The 12,523-nt window shown below is 37.3% G+C and overlaps 1 protein-coding gene across 15 annotated transcripts in view; it reads left to right on the top strand.

The window, feature by feature from the left end:
• MLLT10 (MLLT10 histone lysine methyltransferase DOT1L cofactor) overlaps positions 1-12,523 on the top strand; it is a 208,027-nt gene that overhangs the window by 171,353 nt on the left and 24,151 nt on the right. For all 15 annotated transcript variants that reach the window (XM_073885578.1, XM_073885577.1, XM_025891913.2 and 12 more), the window contains one exon: positions 7,888-8,066. In XM_073885578.1, the coding sequence (XP_073741679.1) occupies positions 7,888-8,066 (179 nt within the window). The remainder of the gene's footprint in view (positions 1-7,887; positions 8,067-12,523) is intronic.

Below are 12,523 nucleotides of genomic sequence, written 5' to 3'. Positions count from 1 at the left end.
CTTGGTTAAATTTTTTTCTCATTATTAGGGTTATGTTATGTTTTCTTGGAGCAGGGTATCATATACATGATCTTTCCAATGCATGTATCAGATGGCACATAATCAGGCCTTTCTCATGAAAAGGTTTTCTTTTCCCCTTTATAATTAGTATGTGTATTGTGGAATTAACTGTGAGACTATATAAATATCCCATTCCTCATGAGACTTTCAGTTTCTATCATTATGGACTTACAGATTTGTATGGGTTATGATGTATTTATTGTGATACTCGGGTTGTTCACAGGTTAGCTAGTAGGAGCCCCTTTAAGCTGGCACTGTGTCCTTTTGACATATCCCCGTTATTCTTTGAACACTTCCTTTTTTTCTGGCATTACAAGTATATTAGTTTTCTATTGCTGCCATAACAAATTAACACAAAATTAGCAACTTAAAAGCACTCAGATTTATTAGCACACAGTCAGAAGTCTGGTTGGGTTAACTGGTTTCTCTGCTTAGAGTCTCACCAGGCTAAAACCAAGGTGTTGGCTCCCTGAGCTCTTACTATTAGGAGACTCTTGGGATTAATTCCCTTCCAAGCTCTTTTAGGTTGTTGGCAGAACTCAGGTTGTTCCTTGCAGTTGCAAGACTGAGGTCATCATTTCCTTTCTGGCTGACAGCTGAGGGCCTCCCTTAGCTCCTTGAGGCTTCTATCCCATCCTTTCACATGTCCCTACACCTTAGAGCTAGCAAAGGTGAGTTGAATCCTTTGCACACTTAAGAGTCTCTGACTCCCCCTTCTGTTGGATCTCTCTTGTTTTCTCATCTGTTACCTCTCTCACTGACTCTTGCCCTTCGTCTTCTGTTTTTATGGGTTCATGTGATTACACTGGGCCTACCTACATAATCCAAGATATTCTACCTATTTTAAGGTCAGCTAATCAGTACCTTAATTCAATCTGCCAAGTTTCTTCACACTAGTACCTTGATTAGTGTTTGAATAATCAGGGGAAGGGAACCTTGGGTTTGGAGGGTGGACCTCACTAGAATTCTATCACAGCAGGGGATATGCTAGGTTCCTCTTTTTTATATAGACTGTTGTTTCTTTCTTACACTTGATTCCTCTGCTTAGGTTCTTAATCATTTAAAACATTTATCTCATAAACTTTATTTGCTCTATTTTCTAAGGTTCTGGGAAATAATGTTTGTGTCTGCTAATTTGTGATGAAGGGGATCGTTTTCTTCTGTGTTTTCCAATTTTGGATTGTGAACTCATTTTATAGCGTGGGTTAAGGATATATCCCTTTTTGGGATTTATCAGACCAGGCACATATGTAAATTCAAACCCAAAACCTATCTGAAGGCAAGGCTGTGGCTTAGAAATTCTTTTTTTTTTTTTTTTTAAGATTTTATTTATTTATTTCACAGAGAGATAGTGACAGCAGTAACACAAGCAGGGGGAGAGGGAGAGGCAGGCTTCCCGCTGAGCAGGGAGCCCGATGCGGGGTCGATCCCAGGACCCTGGGATCATGACCTGAGCCGAAGGCAGACGAACAACTTGGTGTAGTACTGATGTGGCCTCCCAGGCAGTTTGAAATTGGGAAGCAGGAACTCTGGTTGGTGACCACTAACATTTATGTTGTTGGTCATGTATACTTCTGTCTAGTGTATTGTTTTTATGTAATTGCCATGGCACACTAATAAAAGCTTAGGTCTCCACAATGTTTCTTGGCTCTGCCTACCCTCTACCGTTCTTCCTAAAATCACCATTTGTCTCCATGTTTCCAAATCCAGTGGGCATTTTCATTCTGTCTTAACTAGGCTTTCAGCATCATTTGATGCAGTTGATATGCCCTGTCTTTCTTGAGATTCTTTTCTCTGCTTTGTTGACACTGCACTGGTTTTCTTCTTACCTCACTGGTCTCAATTTTCTTTGCAGATTCTTCTTCCACACTAACCATCCTTGAAATGTTGGGGGTCTTCAGGACTTAGTCCTAGACCAACGTTTTTCTCTTTTACAAGCAAAAATGCACTCTTTCTATTCCAGTTTTCACCACCTCAGTAAATGGCACTTCTAATCACTACCCAATTCATTCATAATATTTTCTTTATCTACCAAATGTAGCTTATCATCAAGTTGGGTTCATCTGACTTCTAGATGCACTTCAAGCTTGTCTATAACACCACAGCCTTGGTCTTGAGGGACATAATCTTTCACCTAGATTGTGGAATAGCCTTCTAAATGACCTTTGTGTTTCCATTCTTCCTCTTTTCAATTCATTTATGATGTAGCAGTTAGAGGGATGACCTTCTAAAAACCTGTCATGCTGTATTTGCCTTTGGTGTCTTGCCGTTGATCTTAGTATAAATTTTAAACACCTCTCCGTGGCTTGCAGGTTCCCGTGAGGTCTGTTCCTTCCCTTCTCCACTTGGTTCTACCACTCTCTGCACTATGCTTTACCCATATTACCTATTTTTTCTTTACTATTTTCATTGTTTTTTGAACAAGCTTTTCTACTTTACTCTTTTCACTTAACACCTACCTGTCTAAACTTTAGGTCTTGGCTTAAGGATCATTTTTTTTTCCCCAGACAGATATTTTCTGCTTCCTGATTTGTCACTTACGGTACTCTTTGTCTTCAGTCATAGCACTTGCCACAATTTATAGTTATGTGTTTGTTTTAAATGTTTGCTTCTCTAATTAACTTGTAAATTCTTGGAGAGCAGAGATGTTGTCTGTCTTGTTCCCCACTTTTTTCCCTTGCTCCTAGCATAGTGCCCATCTTCTAGTAAACACACGGTAAATATCGGATGGATGGATGGATGAACCAGTACATCATGGCCACCCTCTGTATCATTCCGTATCGTTGTTTTTACCCTCTGTCCTGAACAGATGAATTTCAGGGATTTTCTTAGAGTTTATGCATTGCAGGATTCAGTTCTATTTAATTCAATGAATGGCACCTTGATTTGGATTAAGGTAACATATAACTTGTGGAAGATGGAAATAGAGTAAGTGAAATAGAAAGCAGGTACAGAACAATCTAAGGAGGATTATTTACCTTTTAAATAAAGATCTAGAGATCTTACTAAACTATTTTTTCATGCTGCACCAATCATACCCTAAAGTATGAGGGAATTTAGGAGATTCAGTGATTGTCATCTTCAAAAAAGATTTAGATATTTATACTGCCCTGCCTTGATAGGAAAAGAAAATTTTATTTGTTCTATTTATAGTAATAACCTGAGTTCCAGACACAGTTCAGAGTATGATCACCACATTGCATATTTAGCTGTGTAGTTTCCTGTTCACACTCAAATGCAATATAAAAACAGATGTAAGTTTAGACATCAGGGGTCCTCATTCACCACAGTTTTTTTGCTTTTCAGTATTACACTTTTATATATATTATTACATGTGGCAATGGTATTTTCAGTTTTGAAAGAGTATTAGTGACATTAGAGGACCTGATAATTGTAATACTATACATTCCTGACTTAAAGATAAAACTTTAATTAGAGTAATAACTCTGAAGTAGCAATGGCTGCCGTAATGGAAACTTACTGTGTATTAGGCACCACTGGTAGAGCCTTTACATGGATGTTCTCAAATAAAAGCCTTTAAGGTAGCTATTACTTGCTTTTATAGAGAAGAACAATATGGAACCTCAGAAAGCTTAAGTAATTTGATTAAGATCACATAGTTGGGAGAGCCAAGATTTTTGTCTCAGTCAAAAACTTGTGCTGGTTCCCCCCCACGCCCAAGCATGCTGTTTCCAGGTAACTTTTAGTTTTAAGAGTTGGAGATTCCATGTATGCTCTCCACCATTAAAGAATTAGATTATTAGATTATTCTACCTTTTAAGGTACTTTGCTGCAAAAGCTGAGTTCAAGTGTTGCTCTCTGGAACTCCTCCACCCCAGTCTCTTCCTCTGAACTTCAGCTGTCCTTCATGTCACATGTCCTTACCAGTATTTCCCTCCTGTATCATAGTAGCTTATGAATACTTAATTAGCTCTGCTGTGAGACTTTTGCTTCTTTGAAGGCAGAATTCCCTTCTTTGATATCTTCAGTGCCTTTTTTTTTTTATAAGAACCTCAATAAATATTTATTGAATGAGGTAATGAACTTTTTAAAAAATTTTTCTCAGGTATATGTCCATTATTTGGAATATAAGGTTTATAAATACTTGCTTCATTTACATGCTGTCTCTTTTCTTTCCTTCTCAGCCAAACTTCTTAAATGAGTTCATCTTGCCAAGATTCATTGTCTCATTTAGTGACTTCCCTTTTGTGGCCTGACCTTAAATGACCAATGGAATTATTTGACCTGTTCTTTTGAAATTCTCTAAGTGGTTTCTGAGATTCTCTTAAGTTTTCTTATTTTGTTCTTTGTGGTCTTTGTCTTTAAGTGGTAACATTCTGTAGGATTCTGTCTTTGGTCCTCTTGATCATGCTGAAAACTTTCCCTAGGTGATCTTATTTTACCATTTCTTGGCTTTGACTAGCTTCTGCATCAGGAGTTGTAAATCACATGTTTACAGGGGCCAGATAGGTAACATAAATCAGAGAAGAGGTGAAGAATAAGGAAAGACAGGACTCTGGGGGATTAAAGAATCTGTGCCATGGCCAAAGCTCCAGCATATTGTTGCTATTTCAGAATATAGTATCCAGTATTGACAGCTTCTGTTTTTCAGGACAAATTAGAATTCACTTTTTTTTTTTTTTTTTTAGATTTTGTTTATTTGAGAGAGACAGATAGTGACAGAGATAGTGAGAGCACACATAGGGAGGAGAGGGAGAAGCAGGCTCCCGCTGAGCAGAAGCCTGACGTGGGGCTTGATCCCAGGACCCTGGGATTATGACCTGAGCCGAAGGCAGACGCTTAACCGACTGAGCCACCCAGGCGCCCCTAGAATTCACATTTATTTATTTATTTTTAGAATTCACTTTTAAATGTGAAGTTTTGGGGCACCTGGGTGGCTTAGTCGGTTAACTGTCTGACTCTTGATCTCAGGGTCATGAGGTTGAGCCCCACATTGGGCTCCCCACTCAGCGTGCTCAGCAGGGAGTCTGCTTGAGATTCTCTCTCTCTCTCTGCTCCCCCAGCTCTTGCACACGTGAGCTCTGTCTCTCAAAGAAATAAATCTTTAAAATATATTTCTAAATTAACTTTTTTAAAAATGTGAAGTTTCAGTGTTTTGAAATATGAACTAATTTAGGATTTCAAACACAGGGCAGGCCAACAGAAAGCCTTTTTGAGTTTTCATGTTTATGTACACTAACTTTACTATTCTTCTGACTCCTGGATTTGTAGCTCCACACCTGAGTTTTCTGCTGAGCTTCAGGCTGATCCTGTTCTGTTCTAGACTATATAGGAGTTCTGTGTTCCACAGGCATCTCAAAGGCCATGATGATTAACCTGAACTTCACACTTGTGTTAGGAAGTGGTTTCAGTAGCTGTGAATATGAATCCTGATTCCACCATCTACTAGGTCACTAAGCAAATTAGTTCTTCAGACTTCTGTTTGCTCTTGTGTGAAATGGGCGTAATGTTTGCCTCATTGGCCTGTTACGCTAGTATGTATATTTACAGGGGCCACTTCAGTAACTATACTACATATAGTGACCAAATACTAGATGCTCCCAGGTGCTAGTCCTGCTTCAGTGAGTGGTATCACCACTCCCACTTACTGGTACTTAAGAGTCATCCTTGACTCTTCTTTCTTGTTTATTCTTCAGGTCCTATTAGTTACCAGTCCTATGAACTTTGCTTTTAGAATATCCCTTGACTACTATTACTTTTGTTTAATCTCTGTTTTTATTCATCAGTATTATTGTAGCAACCCTTCAGCAGCTTTCTCAGTCTCTAATAAAGCCCCTTCCCAGTTTAGTCTCAGCCTTGTCTTGCTTAAACATCCATCTGATCACACCAGGCTTCTGTTTACAGTCCTTCAGTGGCTTCCTGTTGTCTCTAAATTTTTAATGTTTTGGCTTTCAATGTTCTTGATCTGATTCCTGCTTATTTTTTAGCCTCATTTCTTGTGTAAGCTACAGATGGTACTTACACGTTGTTATATTTCTTCCTCAAACCCCCTTTCACCTCAGTTCTACAGCTCCTTTAGAAATTAGCTTTAAAGGCATCCATCTCTTCCAGTAAGTTTTCTGACCCTCACCCTCTCACCCCAGGTCTGGGTTAGATACCCCTTTTTATGTGCTCGGAGCCCCTCAGGGTGTCTCTATCATAGCACTCTTCACAGTCTTTTGTAATAGTCTCTTTTTTCCACTAAGCTTCTTGAAGGCAGAGACCACATATCTTGAATGGCTTTGTATCTCCAAGGCTTAGAATAATGTCTGGCAAACAGTGAGCTCTCAGATGTTTGCGGAATGGATGCATTTGTTGAATGAATAAATTATCTTTTTTTCTGGAGAAATTGTAGATATAAAAAGGATCTTAGGACCCTCAATTATAGTTGTAAGGCCTTTAAAAATGTCCCAATTCCTTTATTTCCTTGTTTGAAGATTATGGGAGATTTTATTTATTATGAATCAATAACATTTATGTTGTTTAGAACAAAGTAAATGTACTATTAATGTAAATAATTGTTGCCTTCAAGGGTTACGGTTTCTCAAATTTTTTTAATATTTTTTTTTATTGCAACCCACTTAGGTTCATTTTTTTCTTGCTTTCCTCTTGTTACAGTGTCGAGTTCTTAGGATCTTACTGTCTCCCACCCTCTGAGGAGCCTTGGTTTATATCAGGATTTCTCAGCCTCCACACTGTTGACACTGTGAGCCAGATAATTCTTAGTTGTGAGGAGCTGTCATGTGCGTTTTAAGATGTTTAACATCATCCCAGGTTTCCACTGCTGTATGTCAGCAGTGCCCCCTAGTTTTGATGACTAAAAATGTCTTCAGACGTTGTCACATGTCTCTGTGGAGCAGGATCATCCCTGATTGAGAACTCTGCTGGTCTGTATGTAGATCTTCCCATCTCTCACTTTTAACCTCAAAGAGCTTCTCCTCTGTGGAACATATGAATGTGATCTCCCATCTTTACAGAAAACAACCAACCAACCTACACACTTTTTTTTTTTTTTGGTTACTCCTCTTTCTTCTTCACTTTTATTCATCACCTCTGTCCTTCCTCTTCCCATCCACTTTTCAGAGTGAATTATTTCACTCTCTTCTCCCTTTCTTTCTGGCTTGTAGCTCCATGGTGCCTCTGAAAATACTTTCAGGCCTTCCCTCGTCTCTCCCTGAGTCCCTGGTGGTGAGTGTTACCACCACCTAGTGGGCCGCGTTGTCACTGTCTCTTAATCCCCTGTCCCCCTCCATCCCTGCCCTCCTCACCCTCCCCATTCAGCCACAAAGTCTGTTCATTTTACCTTTGGAATAGCTCTAGAACCCACTTACTGGTCTTTGAATCTCAAGTGTAGTGTGTTGTAACCTGGGTGACCTTTCTGAAACCGTCTCTTCCCATTTCAGACCTTCTTAATCATGAGTTCTGGGGCTGTAGTAGCTGCGTTTTGAAAAGCTTACCAGGTGATTTTTACACAACTCTAGTTGCTTCATTCTCCCGTTTAAGAAATATTTCTTTGCCTTCAGGAATTCCTAAAACTCTTACTGTTACTTTTTACAAGGCACTTCTTGATGTGATCCTAGTCTATTGGCAAAGCTATTTTTGTTACAAAAAATGACTTAGGTTCTTTTAAACAAGTGTTTTGTGATGAGTCAGTGTTTAGTCATTTAGTTATTGATACATTATTTATGACCGCCAATAAAATTTATCATTGAGGGGAGAGATCAGGAAGAAATGTGGGTCTTCTAACTTAATGATTAATATTTATGTGTCTATGACAAATTTGGCGGCTAAGTTATAAAATATTTAAATAATTTTGTTTTCTTGCAGGTATTTATAACAGCAATGATGTAGCAGTATCCTTTCCAAATGTAGTATCTGGCTCAGGATCTAGTACTCCTGTCTCCAGTTCTCATTTACCTCAGCAGTCTTCGGGGCATTTGCAACAAGTGGGAGCTCTCTCCCCATCAGCCGCATCGTCTGCAGCCCCTGCTGTTGCTGCAACTCAGGTAAATTATTACAATGCTATAAAGTAACCTGTAGGTGGATTTGTCATTTTGAAAGTGAGTTTGACTGGAGAAGAAAGAAATCAAATAGGGCTTCCTATAGGAATTTATAAAATACCTCCATCTGTTGTGACATATTAGTGGAAATAATAGACATTTTTACATGATATGCATGAGAGAGGATAAAGGAATACATTGTCATTAACTTATCTTTTTCAGTTTCTGAGTTTCTGATTTTGTCCTAATGTTGTAAATTAGTAATTTGCTGTGAACTTTTATTCTTTTTGAAAAGTAGGACTTAGTGGGGTGACTGGTTGGCTCAGTCGGTAGAGCGTGTGACTCTTGATCTCAGGGTTGTGGGTTTGAACCTCAAGTTGGGTATAGAAATTACTTAAAAATAAAATCTTTAAAAGTAAAAAAAAAAAAAAGAAGTAGGACTTAGAAAGTATGATCTAATTTTGGACTTTTGTGGTTTAAAACATTCCTTTTATAATTTTAAAAATCACAGAAATAATATATTATTATCTGCTGTCTAAATTTTCAAAAACCGGTATAAGAGAATGATGGGATAAAGAGTGATTGACAAGTACTGTATTGTTTTCCTCCTAGTGGGAGACAAAGAATGTACATAAATATTGTAAATAAGTGACTGTGTTGGTGCTTGTGCGTTTATCCCTTTCCTTTACTTTAGATCTATAAAGTTACTAGTCCTCAGGAATCCTTTCAAAGCAAGAGTCAAATCTGAAAAATCATAATCTTGCATTATACAAATAGGACAGTAAGTAGGCAAAGCTGCAAACACATGCACATACATACACACACTTTGCCAAAGGTAATAATTTAAAATTCCTTAAGTATATATTTTTTATTTGTTTAGAATTCTTTATAATTTTACTTCAGTTTTATCCAAAGCTCTATTAATAAGCCTCTTAGTGTTTGGAGAAATTTTTTAAGATTTCATTTATTTATTTATTTATTTGAGAGAGAGAGAGAGAGAGAGAGAGAGAGCGAGAGTGAGAGAGAGAGAGCATGCAAGCAGGGGGAGGGAAAGAGGCAAACTCCGCACTGAGCACAGAGCCTGTCGCGGGGCTCGATCTCACTACCCATGAGATCATGACCTGCGCCGAAATCCAGAGTCAGACGCTTAGCCACTCAGGTGCCCCAGGAGAAATTTATAACAAAGACAAATGTCTAATTACACACAATTAGTTAAGTAGATTGTAAGTTGCTATAAGTTTATGCTTTATGCTATATGTTCATAATTTTCGTTGTACAGGCCTTTAGAATATATACACACTTTTTAGTATTTTCTGTAAGCTGTACATCAGAGCGCAGCATTAGTTATTTTTAAAGTATGCAGTGGTGCAGGGCAAGCAGGCACCATTACAATCAGGTCAGGTATTAGAATAAACAACAAACAGTTTGGCGTAGAAAACCAATGGCATGATTAGTGGTATCACGTTTGAAAATGAAAGTTAACTATGTGGTGAACCTCCCAGCCTGAATAAGGGGAGTTTGACTAATTTAGGAGAGTTTTTGGTAGCTCATTTCACTAGCCTTGGTGAGGTAGCCAGCATACCAGGGGTGTGGGGTTAGAGAGGGTGAAAGGATAAATGAGAGAATGGTTCTTGTAAATAGTTTCATCTCTTTTAATTAAATGTAGCCATATGCTGTTGATAGCTTTCTATCGTTGGACAAAGTCTCACATGAACATTTTCAGTGTGCATTTTTCTTTTCTTTCTTTTTAAAAGTCTGTTTTAATTACTCTCTGGTTAATTCCAGGCTGAATTAAGCAAAAATCTCATTTCTTCTCCTTCATGATGTTTGTGGTTTTGGGGGTTGGCATTAGGGAGGTAGATGGGGGAAGTGGTGGTAAAGAGAAATTTATAGCTAGAGGGAAAATTCCACTTAACATATGACTCAACTGAAGAACAAAGAAATCATAGTTGCAAGTAATCCAGGATTCAGTCCAATTAAAATCCTTACTGTTTATCCTCTTTCCATGTTTCAGTAAGATGGGTCTCTTATAAATATGATCATCTAGTTAGACTCAAATGCTGCATGCTGAGACAACTGCATCTATGATTCTGTCTAGCAGTAAATGCTTTCTGCCTTCAAGCTGAAGCTTATTTAGCCTGGCTTATCTGGTGCTGCTGTAGCAACCATCAGTCTCCAGGCAACTGAGGCACATTGACCTCTCAGTTGAACTGAGTGCAGAACTACTTCAATTTAGCTGCCTGAGACAATAGTATTGGTATTGAATGTGCAAAATGTGAATTTTCTAGGCAATGTGTGAGGGAAACGATACAAAAATATTGAGAATAAATTGAATGTTTAGATAGGATTCTTAAAATTGTGATGTACTTGGTAATTGAATCTTCTCTTCAAAATGACAAGTTTATTTCTGTTTAACTTTCATATAGGCTCTGTTTATTTTCAAATTGCACAAGTCATTGTGTTTAGATAATGAAATGGTAGTCTCTTATTTAGGGTTCCTTTATAGGTAGTTGATTAGCAATGCTATAAATGGGTTAATTAAAATTACCAATATTTAAAATGTAATTATAGACATCTTGTTACAATTATTAAGAAAACCATCACACCAGCAAGCAAATATTTAAAAAATATAAATCAGAGAATGGAAATGTTAAATTTGAATAATGTTTTGTCTCCCTTACTTTCCCCCAAAAAACTTAATGAAAGTAGTAGTTTTTTGTGACTGGCTTGGTGCCAGCAGGATGAAAATCCAGAGGTCATTCTTGATCTTTCTGGCCTTGGTTTTTTAAGTAAGATAGACAGGCCTCTTGTTGGACTTATTTGCTATCTTAAGAATTGTTCCCTGGAAAGTGGTCAGGGAGGTAAGATCAGGAAGAGCTTAATAGAAATTAAAAACTGAGAACAGAATTGTGCTCTTAGTGGGGGGGGGGGAGGAGACACTTGTAAAATTGTAGGAAAAAAATTGATGCGTAGCAGCTCTAATTAGAAAAAACCTTGAAAAAATGTTTGATAACTTAGTTGTTTTATGTTCTTCAGTGTTAAACCCTTTTATTTGATATATTTTTTTAGAATAATTATTCTTTCACAGATAACAGCAATGTAGTTAATAGTTTCTTAACATTATTAGAAGAGAGAACTACTGTCCATGTGATTTCTTTTTTTAAAAATGATGTGCTCTGCCCTTGTGTCATGAGTAGAGGTATAAATTAGTTTCTGTAGGTATATCATTAATTTTTCATTTTGCCTTTCCAATTCCACTCTGTCTCCTAGTTCTGCATTCATTCTGTTTGTCTTTTGGGAAGATTCAGGTGCTTTTGTTTGAAGGATGATTCCCTCACTAAAGGAATTTAAAACTGAAAGTAATGAAAAATGGTTGTATTACATTATTTTCTGCATTCTGGGTTTTGCTTTTGGGCACCGTCTTCATGTAGATAATCTGGTTCCTTGTCTACTCTGTTACTATTATAAAAAATAAATTTAAAAGTAATTTAAATGAAGGAACTTTCAAGGTTTATTTATGTGATATTTAGTAATTGCAGGTGTTTTAAGTATTTTTAATGTATAGTTAATTTGATGAATAATGTTTTGCACATTTCTGTGAGACTTTTACTTCAGTCAGCTTTGACTATTTCATCTTCCAGTATAAATTGTGTGTGTGTGTGTGTGTGTGTGTGTGTGTGTGTAGGGAGTTGTCTTAAATGTAGTAGTTCTCAATTTCCTTTCAGATAATGTCTGTACTTTCATTCTATTTGAGGAAATGGTTCAGTTTCCCAGGCAGATAGACCTGACTTGAGAGGATCTCTGACTTGATTGGTCAGAATGAAAAGTTTCATCTTTTATGTTTTAAATAATTTCATAATGACTTGTAATTTTAAGGATGTTAACATTCTGAGCAAAATAAGTTTGTATGAGTGCTTTGTAATGTCCCTTACTATTGGGTGATCAAGAGGTTAAGTAACTATGTAACATCACATGTCTAGTAAGTAAGTGGTGGAACTAAGTTTGGAAACAAGGCAGTATGACTCGAGTCTGGTCTCTGGTTTACTAATCATTACGATAAAAATGAATTTCCCAATGATGTGTCTGTGTGTCAAGAGGTATCTCTTTGCAAAACATTGTTAGCAATTTTACTGTGTCCATTTGTGTGACACAGTGCCAAATAGCAGAAATTTGAGTCAGAAATCTTGTTTTCCAGGAGCATTGCTACTCACTAGTGTGACTGAGCAGATCTTTTCATTTGTGGGTGTCCGCTTATTGTGTGTGTAAAATCAAGTACTTTAAATACCTGTCCTACCTGCTGTGAGGACCGGTATGTTACGAAGTTCAAATGAGAATAAGTACTTTGTAGACCATAAAGTACTTTGGATTTAATGGTTATTATACTGATGTTAAAATTATTATAGGACTTTTAGTTTCAGCTGTTACATAAACAGCCTGTTTACCAGTGAGATAAATTGTACAGA

Source organism: Callorhinus ursinus, unplaced genomic scaffold (assembly GCF_003265705.2).
Source record: "Callorhinus ursinus isolate GAN/ISIS: 27379988/994484 unplaced genomic scaffold, GSC_fseal_2.0 scaffold63, whole genome shotgun sequence".
Classification (NCBI taxonomy): domain Eukaryota; kingdom Metazoa; phylum Chordata; class Mammalia; order Carnivora; family Otariidae; genus Callorhinus; species Callorhinus ursinus.
The sequence above is the reverse complement of the archived record's forward strand: the minus strand, read 5'-3'. Positions and strand labels throughout refer to the sequence as shown.